Here is a 20,663-nt window from a genome sequence, read left to right as displayed (position 1 = left end):
AAAGCAAATCTCTTAAGGAAAAAAAAATCATATTTGTTTACTCTACAAATGGTATCAAAGTATGTGGAGATTCTCCATTTCATTACGTTTTAGATTCTGTAAACTAGTGAAACTGTCATTTTTTGTATTTGTCTGTTAATCTTGCACCCCATAGTAACTGCCCATTTTTGCCTTTTTATATGGTTGTAGCATTCATTAACTGGTGTTTATGTTGACCTTGCTAAAATTTTTGGTTCATATTTGGTGATTATCATAATTAACTTTGAAGTCTGACATTGTTTCAGTTCATCAAAATGGAGAAAACAAATAAAGAAAGAAAAGTCCAAGATAGTTTAAGCTGATTATCGGATTATATTGTTACAGCAAAACTGTTGTAAACACCTTACTGACTCATCTGTTACATTTTTCCTCACATTTACAGGAGGCTTGTGGAGTTCTTGCAGAAGAGAGAGGAGCGGGAAAAAGAAAGGATGCAACAGTTGAAAGAAAAAGAAGAGAAGAAGGCCAGGGTGAAAGAGAGCCTTTCCCGCAAGCTCTTTGAGGAAGATGTGAGTTTTAATTGCAGCTAGTGTAACTAGTTCTGCTGTGGAACCTAATGACCAAGTCTATGGGTGACGAAGAAAAGCAGGGAAAAGTTTCAAGACAAATACGTGGGACAAGCTTTCTAGTGTCCTAGTCAGCAGTCTGTGTCATTAGCTTTGCTGATTCAATCATGGGGCCAAGGGTTCAATTCTTGGCCAGGTCGGGGATTTTCTCTGCCTTGGACTGGGTGCGTTTGTCATCACCATCATCATCAGCAGCAGCATTAGTATCACCATCGCTGTGCAAGTCACCCAAGTGGTGCCAAAGGAAAAGACGTGCATCAGGCACCCAAACTCCCCAGAAGCCAAAAATTCCATACACACATTTCATTTATCTAATGTCCTGCACTACATGTTAATAATCTTTAAGCAAAAGGAGGCATAAAAGAAAGAAGATGCACAATAGCTGTTGCAAGCAGAGAATCAATAATCTATGTTCTTTCTATCTTTCTGTAATTATTTCATCTTGGGAGACATTTCTTCCCATACTTTCTTCTTTTTCTTCTTCATCATCATATTTCTTCTCATACTTTCTTCTATCTCTTCATCATCATCATCTTCATCTTCTTCTTATTCTTCTTCTTATTATTATTATTATTATTATTATTATTATTGTTTCTCCTCCTTCCTCCTTCAAGCACATTGCATTAAATACCATGTGCAATCATTGTGGAACTACATATATTGCCAAACACATTTCTGGTAATGCACACTGTCATTAGACTGTGCAAAAATCATCTGATAAATGTGTATTGACTCATAAAAATGATAAGAAGACTAGTATTTCATTTTGCCTTATTCTAAAAGTGCTGCTGCTGCATTGGTACAAGGCATGTCCGAAAATTAGGTACCTTTTAGAAAAAAATCATAAAAACATTCTTTCAAACCAAAATTTATTTTTACAAGAAAAAGCATTTCGTAAATAATTTTCTACATAGTTACCAGAATTGCTCAGACATTTGTTGTAGGGCAAAACTAACATTTCTATGTCCTCATTATGGAAACTAGCCGCCAGTGAAGGCAGCCACAGCTGAACACCATTTTTTGTGTCGTCGTTGCTTTTGAAGCATCTTTTTCTAAAATCACACATCAAGTTCAGGAATAATTGGTATAAGAAGGTGCAAGACAGGGGCTGTATGGTGGGTGATCGAACTGCACCCAACCAAATTGTTGAATAAGTTTTTGAATGCCACCAGCGGAACGGAGAAGTGCATTGTCGTGAAGCAACACAGTGCCTTGACCGAGCACTCGCCGCATTTGGTTTTGAATTGCACTTCAAAATTTTCCCAGTGTTTCACAGTATCGTACCATGGTCACTTTTTCATTTCTGGGAGGAACTCAACAGGGAGAGTGCCTTTTGTGCTGTCATTTTTTCTGTTTTTGGGTAGGTTGGCAAAGGATCTTGAGTGCTTCCACTCCGTTAATTGATATTTCAATTCTGGAGTGATGTGGCAAACTCAAGTTTCTTTGCCAATCACGATTCTGGTTATGAATTCATTTCCCTCAGCAGTGTCAAGTAAAAAATGTCAAAGCGCTGCCAAGTCGCTCCATTTTGTTGACATCCGCAAGCATAAACCCAGTGGGAACACAACTTGGCAAAAATTTTTGCAATCTGTGACATCATGCAAAACAGTTTAGAAATTTGTGGGAACTCATCACAAAGTATTCTTATTGTGAACTGTCTATTGTCACGAATTTTGTCATTCACTTTCTCTACCAAGCCCCACTACTGACAGCAGAAGGCTGCCCATCTGTGCTTTGTCATGAACATTGGTTTGTCCGGCATTGAATTGTCTCATCCAGTTCCTCAATATTCCATCAGTCAGTACATTTTCACTATTAATCTCTACAAGTTGACAGTGAATTTCATCTTGCTTAGCATGCTTCGTGTTCAAAAACTGTATTACAGAATGCACTTCACAGTTGGTGGGATCAGAGATTGTCTTAAACATTTTGAATGATCACTAACGAGTGTAAACACAACCCAGCTGTAATTAAATCAGTGAAAAGACAATGAACCAGAGAGACGAGTGTGAATGTGCAGAACTGTGACACAAGTGCTATGGTGGCGGTAGAATGAAATGGTACTTACTTTCTGGCCGTGCCTTGTATATACATCTGAATGGCTATCAGGAAACTAACAAACGTACATTAATGCTGGCAATAGAAGCCATCTCCTCTCAGTGGTTGAGGACACTCTGTAATTATATCCAAGTAGCAAATTTGTATTAGTAACTAGTGACACAGTTCATCACAGTTTCTATCTGGTGTGTAGTACTTAAATGTTTAAATATTCAGTGAACTCCTGAACTAGTACTGAGGGACTGTCATAACTCATTCTGATTTACATTTCCAGTGGCTCCCTCTAGACCATTTGCAACAACTGTAAGTAAGAAAGACTGCCTTGAACACAACAATGCTTTACAGGACATGGTCCTATTATAGATGATACATCCTTGCCTTCTCCTGCCATTTGAATTGACTTAAACCAGCTGCTCATGGGTGGCATTAACAGAGTAGTCTGGATTTTGGACCATGGTGCAACTTGGCATCAGTGGCCCAGCACTCTATCAGCCACTTTTAGAAGCTCTGAGTCCGCAGCTCATGGTCGTGCGGTAGCGTTCTCGCTTCCCACGCCCGGGTTCCCGGGTTCGATTCCCGGCTGGGTCAGGGATTTTCTCTGCCTCGTGATGACTGGGTGTTGTGTGCTGTCCTTAGGTTAGTTAGGTTTAAGTAGTTCTAAGTTCTAGGGGACTGATGACCATAGATCTTAAGTCCCATAGTGCTCAGAGCCATTTAGAAGCTCTGAAACAACAGCAAAACTACCGTATTTACTCGAATCTAAGCCGCACCTGAAAAATGAGACTCGAAATCAAGGGAAAAAAAAATTTCCCAAATCTAAGCCGCACCTGAAATTTGAGACTCAAAATTCAAGGAGAGAGAAAAGTTTTAATCCGCACCTACAAATCGAAACAAAGTTGGGCCATTTTAATATGAGACACAATTTAGGTCGAATGAATGACGATACAGCTACAGTAGTTTGGTTCGAGTTGTAAGCTTAGCAGTAAGCTTTACCAGGTAGCCTTTGCTATGTGTCAGGCGCTCCGACCGTATTTATATGGGTACCCTTCCTTTTTCACATGGTTCGTCTGGTTTGAATTGATTGCTTATTTTTCTTTGATCTCATAAGTGCCGTTCTCTTTGTTATAGGTGTTTACATCACTCTAAAGCTGAAAATGCATTACTGTACTGTGTCATGCATTGTTTGTCATATTCTGATAATGAGTGTTTACGGCCTGTCGCCGCTCGTGGCATGGCTTGCTTTTGTGCGCGCTACCGCCGCTTACAATGAAAAAAAAAAAAAAAGAGAGGAATTGTCTCATTAGCGAAACAATGGCAAGAGACCGCTATTTGTTGTTACTTACACTGCCGCTTTCTTTGATAATGATCAACAAGAACCAAATAATAGACTGTGTATGATAGAAGATGTTCTGAACGAGAGTTTAGCGAAAAATTTTCTCCGTTTGAAAATCTTTGCAGACGCCTCTTTAGTACATTACATTCTGCACAGTCATCTTAGATTTAAAAATCTAGTAAATTGCCGTGCTTCATTTCTGACTGTATCACTATTAGGCATAAGAATAATACGAATATAAACATGACATGATATGTATATTCTTCCGCGTTTGCTGTTGTCTCACTCTAGTTTCGTAGTTTATTAGGCAGACAGGATTTAAATGAGATAGCAGCATACACGAAACAATACATGGCAAAATGTTTATATACGTATTATTCTTATGGTGAAGAGAATACTGCATGTGATTCACAAATCATAAAAGTTCCTATTACCAACCATCTCTTCTCACAGGTAGGAAAAAATTCAAAATGTAGAGTTTTCCATATTGACAAAAACCCTAAACAGTCTTGCCAGTCGGATTTTCGTAGTACATTGAAATGCAGCTACATTCGAAGATGAACAATACAGAATTTGTATTTACTTCGTTGGATAATGTATGAAAATGCAGTGGTCGAAACTCAGGGCGGAGAAAAAAAGCTCGTCTTCCACTTTTTTTTAAATTTCTGATGCAGAGGTTTTGGCACCAGTATTTATCTTTGTGCCTGCAAAGCAAGCCTGTGTAGTGCTGCATATATTCGATGGCAGAAGTTAGTTGTGGCGGCACCTACCAACATTTTTCAGAACTTCCGCTTACTTTGCATTTGATTCTAAGCCGCAGGCAGTTTCTTGGATTACAAAAACCGGACAAAAAAGTGCGCCTTAGATTCGAGTAAATATGGTACACAGAATCCTTCCCTCTGTCACTAACCATGTGAGCGAGTAGTAACTACATAGTGAATGGGCTCAGAATGGGATTTTAAGACTGCACGTCCTCTCTGAAATGCTGACATCTGCATATATTATTGATACAACTGTCTGCGAGGCATTGTTACTATCCAACTGAGTACACGGAATGAAATTCACACAGACTTTATACCTTGGTATCGGCACATCCTCTGTTTAGTATTGTTGGCAGCTTTGTGGTGAAATTGCGCTGCAACATTAAATATTTATCGTCAGCTGCTAAAGGTTTACAGTTTTGCATTTTCCATCAATACCTGTATGAACATGTTTGTGACCAGTTTGCATAACTCCGTCATAGTGCTTCATTTTCTTTGTCTTAGAATATATATACACTCCAAGTTAATCAATAATTACAATTTTATTTATGTTTAATTATCAGTTATCAAATCTTCCACACTATGACAAGTCCCTTGATATCAATTCAGATTTCAATGTGTTTCTTCATTGCTATACAACAGGGAGTATCACAAACAGTTGGAGTGTGTGATATGATAGTTTATAATGTGAACCATGTCTTATATGATGTCAGTGTTCGAAGGAATTTTCTGAAATAAGTTGATGATTTTTGCTTGGCAGATTAAATGTTCTATTTGAGTATCACTCCATATAGTATGGAAGGGACTGTACTTATATATATTGACTTACTACAGCTGTAGTATATGATTCGGAGAGACAGTAGTCCAGTATAAATTAGTTGGTATTTAAGTTATAGTGGGCTGTTCTGCTCCCACAACCAATGTACCTGTGGTAGCTGTCCTGATATTGTCAGCTTCCACTGTTTAGCACTTATACAGCACAAAGCATTGTGTTTGGCAGCTCTCAAGTAGGAATGTTTTGCAGACACAAAATATTGCTGTAGTACAAGGAAAAAACATAACTCCTGTTCTAATTAAAATTTAAAAAAAGTTTTTTGTCATGCTTAGAGACTTGAGATCAAAAACCTGCTTGAATTTCAAAATGTTTACATGATTTTTGTAGGAGATAGAGACTCTGAACTTCATACTTACTACAAGTTAAATATTGCAAACAAACAATTTTGAGTCATGAAATACTGTGTGATGAAGATCCAGTGTCGAGCATGATATTCTGATAAGCAATGAAAAAAAAGAGGTATCTCAGTGAGTTGAATTGTTTTAGAGACACAGTGTGATAAGTTTGAAGCTGTTTTCTGGGTGGGATAATTTCACTTGTTTGAAAAAGAGCTAATAAAACTCCAGCAAAATTAAAATTAAGGTTAGGTTTTTGGCATGATTAGGGACATTATAGACAGTTATGTAATGTACGAATTTCTGATTTTTTATGTGATTTTTGTGGGAGATAGACACGTTTTAGGAAAGAGCTGTAGTGCATGCCTGCAGACAGAATTTGTTTGTAGCTTTGGACTTTAAATGTCTGATACCAACTAATTTAATTACATCAGTAAGTAGAGAATCTGTGCTTAATGTAACTCAAAGATACCTGATACCAAAACAAAATTCATGTCATTCTATAGGAAAAATAAAAGTAGGTCCAAAACTTGTGCCACCACACCTAAACCGATCAACACAGTACTTCTATCCCAGGCTGCATAAATGAAAAGCTCCATCTGATGGGTCACATGAATACTGATAGGCTGTCAGGGTCTCAGGTTAATATTCTATTCACTAACAGACTGTGGGAAGGCATGGTGTGTGACCCTACTTGCAGGGAGTTACTGATTTGTATGAATATTGCAGAAAGGTGAAAGAAATTGCAACACTAATAAGTAAAAGATTTAGAAAATATGACAAAGATATGTATTCTGAAATCAGAGAGGAACAAGGTAATCTTAACCAAGGGCAGCTTCCATAGACATAAACACATTTGCAAAATGAGTTGTAGAATGGCCATTGAACTAGAACTGTGCGAGCTTAACTGAGACACATCATAGAGAGAATACTGAACCACGAGAACTGGGTTTAGGCAGCAAAATTGTGGGGGTGGGGGTTGGCAGACATTGATGAACCTTACCGTATGGCATATGGCTGGTGCTATTGCTCTCCCGTGGTGCTGCGAAATGTGATTGCCAAAAGCCCGAAACAGTGAACAAATCCGAGCATCATTGCTAAACTGTGCCTGAAGTAACAAACAGACAAACCCTACTGCAGTATGGCGGATGAGTGCCTATAGCAAAGATGCAGTTGTGGGCGAGTCAGCAGGTCCTGATCCTTTCGAGATGATGATGCAGAATGGCCTGGTGTGGCGGTGGTCAGTGTTTTGGTAGCTGGGCAGTACTTCACAGTAGTGTGCCTACAGCTGAAGAGAGTAGTCTGGTGCCATCTTACTGGGTGGTCAAGTTGCTAGCTGTCATAATGGCTACCACCGTATTGAATAAAGTATTAGTTCCTCCATTTGTAGGGGATTATTATTATAAAGTTTCTTTCCTTTCTGTAATTACTTTGATGCTTTATCTGCAGTTGACTTTTTAGGTGCTTCAAAATAAAATTAGTATGCGAATTACAGATACAACTGTCTTTTGTTACTCAACGAAATGTCCCGAATCTGTCACCTAATTTAATACCTGTTGATTACTTCTCAACTCATCCTCTGTTTCCAGCCTTGCGTGGCTGTCCGTGTGCTTGTCGTGGCAAGAGGTGTACTTGGGAGGGTTTCTAACACAATGTGTTATTCATTGTAATAAATTTTAAATACTTGGGATGCAATGTATTACATGAAAGTGCATCTGATTTTCACTGTAAGATTGAGGAATTTAACTGAATCAGTGGTACTATCGGGTGAAGTGTACAGAGGAAAGACACTCTGAAAATTTAGAAGCCACTGTTACTTTGAGTAGCAATGTTTGGGAATGAGGCAGGGATAACAACAAAAAGGTCGCACTAAGAATCCTGAGTGTGAAAATGATATTTCTAAGGCATGTAGCAGGATATGCAAGGCACAATCAAAAGTGAAATACAGAAATGAGAGCAGAATTAGGATTATCTTTAAATTTAAAAAAAAAAAAAGAAAAGTACTGCAGGAAATAAAAAGAGCACATCTGTATATCAAAAGTATTAGAGGCAATGAAAGAGTTTCTGTTTGAGGGTGCTACTCCAATGTATTGTGACTCGTTGTACGCATCATTCATTATTCTAAGAATTCAGTGTGGCTCACTGCCTGGTGTCGTACCGTTCTTCCGTGACAGTGCAAACTCCCGTTTCAGCTGATGCGCCTGGAGCGGACAGACCTGCTGCAGCAGCTGGCGGAGGAAGACCTGCGGCAGGCGGCACTGCGTCGCGAGCAGGAGGACGTGGACCGCGCGCTGCGCACGCGACTGGACCTGCAGGACATGATGCGGCAGCAGGCGCGCGACAAGGCGGAGCGGCTGCGCAAGGAGGCCGAAGAGGAGGACCGGTACCGCCAGCAGGTGAGTGGCGGTCTGCGAGTCTCGGGTGGCACCGACTGGTGTTTCAATGTGGTGCTGATGTTACCATATCAGGCAGACATATACACTGTTATTAACTCAAGAAGGTTGTCAGTTTCATACAAAGACCATGTCTGAATTGTTCTTGTCTCATATATTTCTATTCCTCAATCTTGGAAAGCCCGCCTGTGGACTATACACGTAATTAGTAGGGATAAGGAAAAACTGTTTCTTTTTTTTGTTTTGTTTGTTTACTAATTTCAGTGTTAAACTCTGCCAATTTTTGTGTTACTTCCTGCATTTTTTGGCAATTTCAGTGTTCTCTTCTGTCAATTTCAATGTTATTTTCTCTCAAATTCTGTGGTTCGTTTACTAATTTTGGTTTATTTTCTGCCAATTTTTGTGTTATTTTTATGTCAGTTTTGGTTTTATTTTATGGCATTCAGTCTATTGTCTACCTGTCACAGTGTTACTTTCCGCCACCTGTGTTTTTCTGCTAATTTTCATATATTATGCCAGTCTTGATGTTATTTTGTACCAGTTTTGATCTTATTTCTCGGCAATTTTGGTGCTGTTTAGCGCCAGTTTTGGTACTATTTTCTACCAGCTTTGTGTTAATTTTTGCCAGTTTTTGTGTTATTTTATATCAATTTTGTAGTTTTTATGCCAATTCAATGTTAATTTGCTTCAATTTTGATGTTGTTTTCTGCCACATGTTTTTCTACCATTTTCGGTATTATTCAGTCATTTCTTGTGTTATTTTATACCAGTTTCAGTTCTGTTATATGCCGATTTTGACTCTATTTTTTCAATTTTTGTGATTTTTTTTTTGCCAAGTTTAGCGTTATTTTTTGTCAAAATTGATGTTAGACAGCTTTTTTTCCTTGATTTTTGTGCCATTTCATTGTTTTACAGGGTGATGCTCAAAATGAAAAGTTACTGTACAGTTACATCCTATTATTGACGTTACATGATATTTATTTACATTATTGGAAAAAGTAAAGTTTACTTAACACCTATTAAATCAAATGAATTGAAGGTAAAATAACTTTGCAAATATACACTTGAAAGGTTTTCAAAAGAAAGCCTCATGATAACTTCAAAGCTCTTTTCTGAAACAGTGTAGTGCTGATTCGTCAACACATCACTCTAGTGTGAAAACATCTGCTGAGAGTCCATATTTGAACATGGGAGACAAACAGCCTGTAGCACAACACCTTACATTTGACAATGTCCACATTTCTTGCTTGCAAGATTTCACTGTATGAAGTGATTTGTATCTCTTTAGAATATCTACACTGCTGATACCTGCCATTCCAGATACACCCTACATACTCCTTGCCATGTCAGTATACTAGAGTTCATAATTATCATCCTAGGGTTGAAACGAGAATGTAGGGCTGTAAATATGGACTTGTATAGAACTGTGACTATTAGAGTGTCAGCCAATTTTGAAGGTGAAACCGAGAATGTTTCATCCTTTTCTTCACTTTATTTGAAATATTTATCTCCTTGTGTTTTTCAAAAGGTTGCTGATTTTCTCAGCAAAAGTTTTTCGCACAATAATCAAGCCACCTTCAGGATTTTTTAAAACTTGGATTAGACATAACATTTATTTATAAAGGTCCATCTTGATCAATGTGGTCAGGATGGACGTTTACAAATAAAGTACCATAACATCATCAAGGACTCATTCACAGATTTCATTTCTTGAATTGGTAACAGGTACTGTCAATATCACATTTCCAAATATTTCCGCATAACCAATCACACTGAAAACAATACGTTCTGAAGAGCTCTTTTATGCAGTGCAACTGTTGAACTAAATATTTTTGTGGTACGGAAGTATACAAAAACCAGCACTTTAGCTTCACAAAACCTTAAATCAACATGACGCCTGGCTTAATTTGCTTCTACAAGCCAGTCGCAGTGCAGGACATGTGACATCAAACAAGTATTTTCTTGCAGCAAAAACCAAGACAGAACGTTTGGGTAGTGAGCATGGGCTTCTAGTATCATACCCTTTCTTCCAGAAGTTCTAGTCCAGCAAGATATGGAGTAGAGCTTCTGTGGCATTTGGAAAAGTTGGAGAAAGGTACTTTTACTACTGTATTGCCAATGTGCTACCGTGGTGTACATGTAAGAAGGTGGTTTGTTTTGGCAACGCACATTGGCAACGGTCGTCCACATTGAAGGGGTTGTCGAGAAGGCACAGGAGCACGTGAAATTGCTACACAGAGGGAAGTTTCTTGTCTCCGTGGACTCTCTTAGTGCTCTACAGTTCATTCAGCCAATGTACTCAGTGGATAGGATAAATCAAATGGTCCAGGACACTATACAAGTCCTGCAAAGGCAGCAGAAACAAGTGGTCTTCTGCTGGGTGCCTCAACATACGGGAATCGAGGGGAATGAGAAGCTCAACAGAGCAGTGGATGCAGCCCGCCAGGAAAATACTGCAGTTCACCTTAATCTCCCCTTACATGCTATTGTGTTACCGAATGAGATTGTCGCAGTGGTAACACCGGTTCCCATCAGATCACCTTCAGTCTGCCGAGTACTGTTGGCGAGCAGGTTGTGCTCGGCCCTTTTGAGGCAAACGGAGGAGCTACTTGATTGAGAAGTAGCGGCTCCAGTCATGTAAACTGTTATATGGCCGGGAGACCCGTGTCCTGACCAAATGCTTCTCCATATCCACAGCCAGTGATGCCTGTGGCCTGAGGATAACACGGCGGCCGGTCGGTACCATTGGGCATTCGTAGCCTGTTTGGAAGTATTTTAGTTTAGGTTATGCTGTTGTGTTATAGGTAACAGAGAGTGATGGCTGAGTGGGATAAGCAGTAGCTGTAAGTGGCCGTCAACAAACTGTGCTCGGTCAAACCGACTGTGCAACCGTGATACACTTCCTTTCAAACTCAAAGAAGGGATAAACTGGTACTCTCTGATCTTCATATTGGTCAGTCCCAATGACACACACTTATCTCTTGCGGCACAAAGGTCCACTGGAATGCAGTGTTTGTGGCATCTCACTCAAATCGTGGTTTTTGTATGCTGATAGGAGGGAAGCCTTTGATCTACTGAGAGAGTAAAACTCAATTTTAGGAGACGACAAGATAGTAGTATCGAGAAACTGTTGACTTTTGTGTGGTATGAGGACTTCTGCCAAATTTAATTGGTTGCAAATTTGAATCTGTTTTTGGGTGGCTGGTTCATCCTATTAGTTCCGCAATCATCCAGTCCTTTTTATGCCTTCATCCATTTTAGTTATACTGCTAGACCTTTCCGTGTAGCTTCATGTGTGTATGCGTTTGACACACACATTAAACACACCTCCTCTTCCCCGTCTGTGTGTCCACCTTTCACACCTTTTGTCTGTCTCCCTCATACTCCACCTCTATCTGTTATCTCCTCCTCCTCTCTCTCTCTCTCTCTCTCTCTCTCTCTCTCTCTCTCTCTCTCTCTCTCTTCATGTCCTCCTCCACCTCATTTTGTCCATTTCCTCCACTCCCTCTGTCTGACCATTCATCCTCCTTTCTCTCTTTATATCTTCAGCTCCCCTCTCTTCCTTTTTTACCTGCCCACTACCTCTGTACACCTTCCATCTGCCTCAAGACTGACTACTCGTGCAACAGTACCATGATCTCGAGAAAGGATGCTGGTGACTTTGGAGTTCAGTGACTGACAATTTTTGCATCCATTTGTCCATCTGTGTGGTATGTGGCAGAGATAGAGAGTATACTGGTGATACTGAAAACTATTATCCATCCTTCTCTGCGCAGAATGCAATACTGCCTTGCTTGCTGAGCTCTGTAGTGGTGGCAAATCACCCTTTATCTGTCTGGTCTCCACCCCCAAACAACCCCACTCACCCTCTATCACCCGGCCGTCTTTTGCTCACAGCTGACGCGTGAGATCATGGAGAAGCAGCGCATCGACCAGCTGACGGCAGAGAGGCAGAGGGTGCGACGTGCCGAGCTGCGACGGGAAGTGGAGGAGATGATAGCGGAGCGGAGGCGGAAGCGGCAGGCAGAACTGCAAGAGCTGCACGAGCAGGAGCAGTGGCTGCAGCGGCTAGATGATGACAGGTGGGGGCGACGTGCACTTACGTGACCTTCCCGTTCCATCTAGTTTGTAGAAAAGGCACTTTAGAGAATCTCTCACTTTCACTATAGGTACAGGATGAAATATTATTGCATGAGAAAAAAAAGCAGACTTACTTGACATTTGTTTTACCATTTATTTATTTTTGGATCCCAGCTTTCGGATTACCAGGTTATTAGCCCATTGTCTAACATTTGCAAACATCAATAAATTAATAACTTACTTAACTTCAAGTGATCGGGCCCAGTGGACTGCGGACAGCTACTAGACCCGCATTCTATTGAATTCTATTTCCTGATTTCTGCTGTCAGTCACCTCATATGCTGATCTGCAGCAAGTCCTCGTGGATTGCATCTCTCCACCTATTCTTTGGTCTGTCTAGAGGTCTTCTTCCATAGGGAGTAATAATTCACATATTTCAAAGGCTTTCATTATTTATCCATCTGAGTGATATGACTTGCCCGTGCAAGCCATTCAGTTGTCGTTGAGCGTACAGCATTTGGCCACTCCTATATCTCCTGCAGCTCTCAATAATGCTGGATCCTTCATTCCTCAGTGATCTTCTCCTATAACGGGTCATAGATCTTTCTTGAGATATTCTCTTTGAAATTAAGAAGATTATTTAATTCTTTTTTCTTAACACTCCAAGTTTTGCAAGCATACAGTCCTACAGGTTTGATTAGTAATACTAAATATACAAAATAAAATAGCCATAATCATAGAACCTTAAAAAAAGTATGCAACAAACGGGCACAATTAAAAGACACTCATATATAGCTTTCGGTCACAGCCTTTGTCAATAAACACACACACACACACACACACACACACACACACACACACACAAGCAAGGTGCACACCTCACACACACACATGACCACCATCTCCAGCATCTCGGGCCAGAATCTCTGCTACAAGATGCTGGAGTCAGCGGTCGTTTGTGTGTGTGTGTGTGTGTGTGTGTGTGTGTGTGTGTGTGTGTGTGTGTGTGTGTGTGTGTGTTTACTGATGAAGACTGTGGCCGAAAGCTATATGTGGGTGCCTTTTAATCGTGCCTGTCTGCAACTTGACGTGTCTTCTTTATGGTAAGTAGCAATCTATCTTTCCCTACATTGTTAATATTCCAACCTGGAATTTTGATTGTTTGAATCTTAAAATAAATAACTGCTACATTGATTTATAGTTGGACACAATATTATACAATTTGAATGGGTAGTATCAAGAAGTAGATACTAGCTGAATTCTCCATTTCTTGATACTATCATGTCTGATTGTTTGCCCATTCAGATTTTATTTTACTGCATCCCACGATAAAGCACTATGCCAGTTATGGTCTTTTATCAGTAATACAGCACCAGATGCCAACAATTGCTGGGAGTTGTTAAATTCGATATTTCAAATACATTTTAATATTTGACTCAACTGCAAGATGTAATGGTAAGGGTTTTATTGCCGAATAACATGAAATTTAAACTTCCATTCAATCAAGTAATGTGAAACACAAAACTGTACACTCTGATTGTCCCGTTGTAGTCCATTTCATCCTGAACCTCCGAAACTACTTCCAAATGTGACAGTAAGAGAAAGTAGAACCATGTAGGCTTGGTGTAAATCTTTTGACCGGTGTGAGCAAGACCTTTGTCAAGTTTAGCACATACTTTGATTGCATACAGTCGTTTCAAGTGTTGTCTGCACAGCAAAACATCACATGTGAACTGTTAATTGGCTCACAGAAATGGCAGTCGTGGTGCTTCCAGAGCAGGGAGTGGAGTTGTGTGGGAAAAGCTGAGGAGATAGTCCAAAGTGGCTGGACCAATAGGAGCAACAGAAAAAATTATTACTTTCTGGGCATACCTCATACATTTATATGCCACAAACCATTGTCTCAGATGTTGTTGTTCTCTGTATTCCATTACATTGTATTAGATTCCTTTCTGTGCTGTCCACAAGTGTAATGAGGAAAGAATGACTTCCTATGTACTGATCTAATCTTAGCTTCGTGATACCTTCAGGATCACTACCCAGAATGTTGTACGACACTACCAGATTACTCTCTTAAAAACTTTATGATACCTACACACCCAAATAGTACCTTATGTACTTTTCTTACAGAGTCTCTTTCATAGACGAAGTGCCATTTCTGATAACACTAATGAGGAAATGAAATTATTCCATTTTATGCTACCACGAGTAATTATTCCCAAATATTTGTATGACAAAACTAATTCTGCTTATAAAAGTATAGTTTATTTTTACATGTTGTAAGATGTATATCATGTTTCAAAGCATTTTGAGCCATTTGCCATCTTTGTCAACATGTAAGTGGATGTTACCCCTGTCATATCATTAATATACCAGATGTGTCAAAATAAATATCGGGGTTTTAAGGCTTTGTAGTATTTATTACATTCAGCTTACAGTTGTAAACAATACATCAAATGAAAGAGCAACTCAAACAGTTGTTTTTACACAAGCTCTAAAGCCTACAGACTATGTTTTATGTGCCAACTTTGCAAATATAATGTTGCTACATGATGATGAAGATTTTCTTCAGTGATGAATTGACATTCCACCTAAGAGGAAATGTGAATACCACACACAACGTGCACATCTGGGGTCAGCAAATTCTCATGAGATGGTACAGTTACAAGAAAAGTCCCCCCAAGTTGAATGTTTTTTATGCCATATTCCAGCAGAAAGTTTATTGCCCTTTCTTTTTTGGTGAAGCAACTGTAATTGGTGTTTCTTATCTTCATGCACTAGAACTAGGGCTCTTTTCTCAATTTGAAGAAGTTGAACTACAGGACTTGATTTGGCAGATATATGACGGGCTGCTTTACTGGCATAACTCAGTTAAATGATGTTGTACCCAAGTAGTGGATTGGTTTAAAGGTGCCGAATTATAGAACTCATTTCTCATGACTTCCACCTAAGCTGACATCATGAAATTTTTACCTTTGGAGGTTCATAAAGGATCATTTGTATGTGTCTCCACGACCCGCTGATCTACTGGACTTAAGAAACAGAAGTTAAGCAGTTGTTGCAACAATTACTCAAATGGTACTCACTTTCATTCTAGGCATTATTTATAATTGTACATTAATCGTGTAATAAATGTTACAGAGCCTTAAAACCCCAATATTCCTTTTGGAACACCTGGTACAATGTGAAGAGTAATGTCCGTCATAATTTGTAGGGGCACTCCCAAAGTTCCTTGTCTCTGTGAAGGTGCCTCTGTTAAGGATGTCGACATTACATTAACACACTCACACAGTTTGTGCTATTAATCTTATCACGGAAGAGAGCCTTCGGAAATGTGGAATGAGTCCAGTTTTATGCAGTGACAGGTAGAAGTACCCACTGCAGGCAACTCCTGTAACAAATGTTAAAAACAAACTATGAGCAGTGGTAACTTACTCACATTGATAATTATAGGAACTGATTATAATACTAGTAATAGTTATTACTATTATTACTAGGCTTTTCCCTATAGGTTCACCCTTGTTTGACACACATATTGAACACACCTCCTCCTCTCCCTGTGTGTGTCCACCTCTTCCTCCCTGTCTCTTAACACCTTATCCTCCCACCTCTATATGTACATCTCCTCTGTCTCTTCATCTCCTGCTCCCATTTGTTTGTCCATTTCCTCCACCCCTTCTCTCCAACCACATCTCCTCCACCCTCCCTCTGACCATATCCTCCTCCTCCTCTGTCTTTCCATCTCCATCTCCTTCTCTTCCTTTTCCTCCTGCCCACAGCCTCTTTGCACCTTATACCTGCTTCATGCATCTTCCACTCCTCCCCTCTCTCTGCCCATTCCCTCCTCCACCTCTCTCTGTCCCTCCATTCATTTATACATCTCAACACATCCTCAGCCATGTTGATTGGCATGTGTAGACCCTGCAATACAGTTCAATGAAGAATGCTGATACTACTCCCACAACATGCCTGCCGTGCAGGGCAGGCTACATTCAGGGGCTTAAAACAGACCACTATGCGAAGCAGGTCAGTATCACACTCTGATACTACTCCAACACAACACATCTGTTGTGCAGTTGTGCAGGGCAGCCTCTATGTTTGAGCCTGAAAAACTCCAAGACTTTTCCCACACAATATGCCTGTTGTACAGGGCAGCATGTATGCCAGGCACAGTAAAAAAACACATTTTGCCCATGTCTTCACTCCTATTGGTGCTTGGTGCTCATAAACCTATACAGTATTGATACTTGTGAGGTGTGCCGTGTTTGTGCCAAATTTGGTTGAAGTTGATGCAGGGGCTTGGGAGGAGATCCCAGACATATATACATACACCCTGCTTTGTATATGTAATAGATTATAGGACTTATGATCATAGAAATTACTTCAAGATTATCAGGTACTTTGAAAAAAGCCACAGCCTTTCCTGCGTTTCTCAGCTGACACTTTCGTCTAACACTCCACACAAAACATTGATGTAATGTTACACATTACACTAACAGCTATCCAACTACTGGCAAAGCCAAAACTAGTTTACTGCAGACATTCATTAAAGTTAAGCGTAATTCATATTGTTAGTCCTAATACTCTAAAAAGAAGTGACTGATGGGGTATTCTTTTACTTTTTTGTATATTTTGGTATTTCCAGTTCCCTGTGTAGTGTCTGCTGGCAACATAATAACCTAGATCCCAGAACTTAAAACTTTATTCTGAATCCTAAGTAGCTATGCATAATTGTATAATCTATGTTGAATTTTTAAAATTAATCTTAGAAGTACAATTGTATTTCATTAATATATTGTTATCAGACGCCACCAATAAAGTAGCTGCATGGGTGATCCAATAACCCTGTATTATTGAATTATTTTCACTTCCAGTATTGTAATTATAAATTCACAGTTTATTCTAAATTAATTCTTACTTGGGGTGTTAAAAATGATTCCCACTACATTTTTTTTTTTTTTTTTTTTTTTTTTTTTTGTTCCCAAGATCCATTTACTAAACAAACAAATACAAGTTATGTTACATGTATTCCCCATGAATGTCTATGCACTTTTGCCATCATTCTGGCAGAGCTGATATTTGTGTAGCAAATCAATTTTTGGTGGTATCCCAGCACCATCAGTGGACAGCTGCATGGGGTTTGTTCATTTTTCAATCAACACACAAGCAAACTCCAACGACTGACTCGACTGGCCCTAGCAGTCTCCGAGAGCATTCATCTTACCTTCATTGTTTAGGGTTTGTGTTGAAGATTGTCACAGGTAGTTCTATGCATTGTCAGCTCACTTGCACCGATGATCTTTGCCAGTGATTTCAATTATTGCTTCCGATTTCCCTAAATCAGCATGTGAGCTCTTTTGATGTTTTCAGTGATCAGCACAATGCGATCTTTTGAGTGATGCTTCCTTGTTGCTACACTAGGACCTTTTTTTGACTTTTCTGAAGTGATTGTGGACATTTAAAGAAGCAAATTATATCTGTTACCGAGCGCACAGCATGAAGGCCTCAGATAATCGTAACTGTTTTATCATACTCTGCACTTTGTTTCAACATTGTTTTGACATTACAGTTGTTTACTAGAAACAATTGGCAGTGCAGTGCAGCAACAACCACCTCTGATAGAAAAATAACATGGCAGGAAATTTAAATTACAATTTGTCAAGAGCACCCTGTACTTAGTTGGTACTGATTTGCACATAAAATGCATTTTGTACATATTTCATAGCTCATAAATTAGACACATGTTGCACTCACATCAAATCTGTAATTCTGATTCACTCTTTTCAATAGCATAGCAGTAAGAATTGCAAACATCGTAGTCAAAGTACTTAGCCAGCTTTTTAATTAACATAAGTATGTACGTTTGTTTGTGTGGCCATCTTCCGCAGCAACCGTTAACATCTGTTATTATAGGTTATCTGTCTTGAGCTGACTGCAATGTAATTGAAAAGAATTACACCAGGCGCGTTTTGCTTCTATTTACAAAGTATCTTCTGTGGTATTCTGTAAATTGGATGCACACGTTTATACTTTTTTTTAACGTTAAAAACAGCGTTTTCTTTATAAAATCGGTCTGCATGCTACTTCTGGTGTTTCTTTACACAATTTGCTCCTTCCCCTCTTGCTAGCAGTGGTTGGTGTTGACAGGATTCATTTCACATCTGCAGTTTTTGGCATTTTGGGTTATCTCCAGCACTGCACTATTTACAATTGGCTTTATTAACTGCTTTTTGTTCATCACTGCCGCAGTGCTTATGCCTTTTTGTTTGTTTTCATCCATGTTGTCAGTGTTGCCAACCTATGAAACGATTTTGTGTGTGTGGGGGGGGGGGGTGAAATTGTATTTGTACGTAGGTAGAGATGTGAGAGGAGGTTTTTTGCAGGGGGTGGGGGTGGGGGGAGGAACAACAGAATGACCTGGACAGTGATTATGGGACAGATCTGGGAGGGAATGATAGTGGTAGATGAAGCCTGTGGTTATATGTGTACTTTCAATGTTATATTAAGTGGTCAGTCAGTTTAAAGAGTGTGGTTTGCCAATATGATATGATTATATATGAGTTGTTTCTTTTCTGTTATGATTTTTTTGGATGTGGTAGGTTTTTTTTTTTTAAGGTGAGGAGGTGTTTTTTGTTGTTGTTTATCCTTATGATTTCCACACCTGTGTCTCTGGTTGTAATTTTATGTTGGTGTTGATGTAAGTGTTCTGCAAAAGTTGAATGATTTGTCCTATACGTCCATGCTCTTACATGTTCTTTGTATCTGGTGTCAAATGTCCTCCTGGTTTGACCTATGTATCTTCCATCACATGTATTGCATTTCAGTTGGTATATTCCTGATTTCTGATACAGATCAGTTTTTCCTATTGGGAAGTATTTCTGAATTGAGTTGTTGGTTTGGTGTGCTATTTTTATGCCTTGTTTTTTTGAAAATATTGGATATTCTACGTGTGTATTTGTGGTTGCGTGTAATTGTGTACCATCTTTTACTTTCTGTTTCTTTCACACTTTGTGTTGTTTCTATTCTTGTATTTTGTGGATTTGTTTGTATGTGATTTTGTCCTGTAGTTGGTGACAATTGGGTGTTTGTGCTTTCCTGTTTCTTGATTTTCTTGTTCAGCTTTGTTATTAATTTCTCTTTGTATACATTGTTTGTGGCTATTAGTATTATATAGTATTCATTTCCTTTTTGTAATTGTCTGTATCCAATGGTACTGTGTTTAGTCTGTGGAGCATGTATCTAAGTGCTGCCTGCTTTTGAGAATTGGGATGTTGTGATGTCTCATGTATAATTGTGTCTGTTGTTGTCAGTTTCAGTATATGGCAAATGTGTGTTGGTTGTTTTGAATCTTTATGGTGATGTCTAAGAAATTTGTCTATTTTGCTCTTCCTCTATTGTAAAATGTATCTCATCATGAACAGAATTTATGTCTGTGTTTAACTGGTCAATTTTATTGTTTGGTTTATCTATCAGGCACAAGATATCGTCCATATATTTAATCCAGTATATGATGTTGTGCCTGTTTGGCACTATTTTTTTTAAATATAATCTGTTCTATAAGGTTAATAAATATATTTGCTATGGTTTCAGACACTGGAGATCCCATTGGTAATCCTTCACTGTGTAAATAGAATTCATTATTGAACTGAAAATAATTCTGTTCTGTTATCAGCCCTAGAAGCCTGACTGTTTTTTTTATGTATTCATGTGGGAGTGTACTGTGTGTCTTAAGGTTTTGTTCTATAACGTTTATTGTTTCAGGTATTGGTATATTGGAATACATATTCTCTACATCAAATGAGAGGATGGTGGCTGTGTCTGGAATTTGTATGTCTTTTATGTACTGAATCAATTGTGTGGTGTTTCTTATATTCCTGTCTTCTTGTAATTTGTAGTTTTCTGATAAGATTTTCAACATGTATCTTGCAAGTGAGTAAGTGGGAGCATTTCTCTAATTCACAATAGCTCTGACGGGGGAGATCTCTCTTATGTAGCTTTGGTTGGCATCAGAGGGAAGGTGCACTGGGATTTATTTGTACCAGTTTTCCTTTTTCATTGTTTTCTATTGTATGTTCAATGTCTTTCAGAGGGTTTTTCAGCTTCGTTTGGAATCTGTTTGTTGGATCTGATTTTAATTTTATAATTTTATTTTTCATGATGAACTCTTGTGTCTTACTGATGTATTGCTCTTTATCCATGAGAACCATTGTGTTGCCTTTGTGATGATGGTGTTGTTTTCTTTTAGTTTCTTTCTAAGTTTTGT

The 20,663-nt window shown here is 39.0% G+C and overlaps 1 protein-coding gene across 2 annotated transcripts in view; it reads left to right on the top strand.

Moving 5' to 3' along the window:
- Positions 1-20,663, top strand: part of LOC126214863 (meiosis-specific nuclear structural protein 1-like) — a 94,943-nt gene that overhangs the window by 53,655 nt on the left and 20,625 nt on the right. For both annotated transcript variants that reach the window (XM_049941501.1, XM_049941500.1), the window contains exons 7-9: positions 422-548; positions 8,120-8,323; positions 12,218-12,402. In XM_049941501.1, coding sequence (XP_049797458.1) covers positions 422-548; positions 8,120-8,323; positions 12,218-12,402 — 516 coding nt within the window. The remainder of the gene's footprint in view (positions 1-421; positions 549-8,119; positions 8,324-12,217; positions 12,403-20,663) is intronic.

This window comes from Schistocerca nitens, chromosome 12 (genome assembly GCF_023898315.1).
Source record: "Schistocerca nitens isolate TAMUIC-IGC-003100 chromosome 12, iqSchNite1.1, whole genome shotgun sequence".
Taxonomy (NCBI): Eukaryota; Metazoa; Arthropoda; class Insecta; order Orthoptera; family Acrididae; genus Schistocerca; species Schistocerca nitens.
Note: the sequence above shows the minus strand (reverse complement) of the source record. Positions and strands in the feature narration are given on the sequence as shown.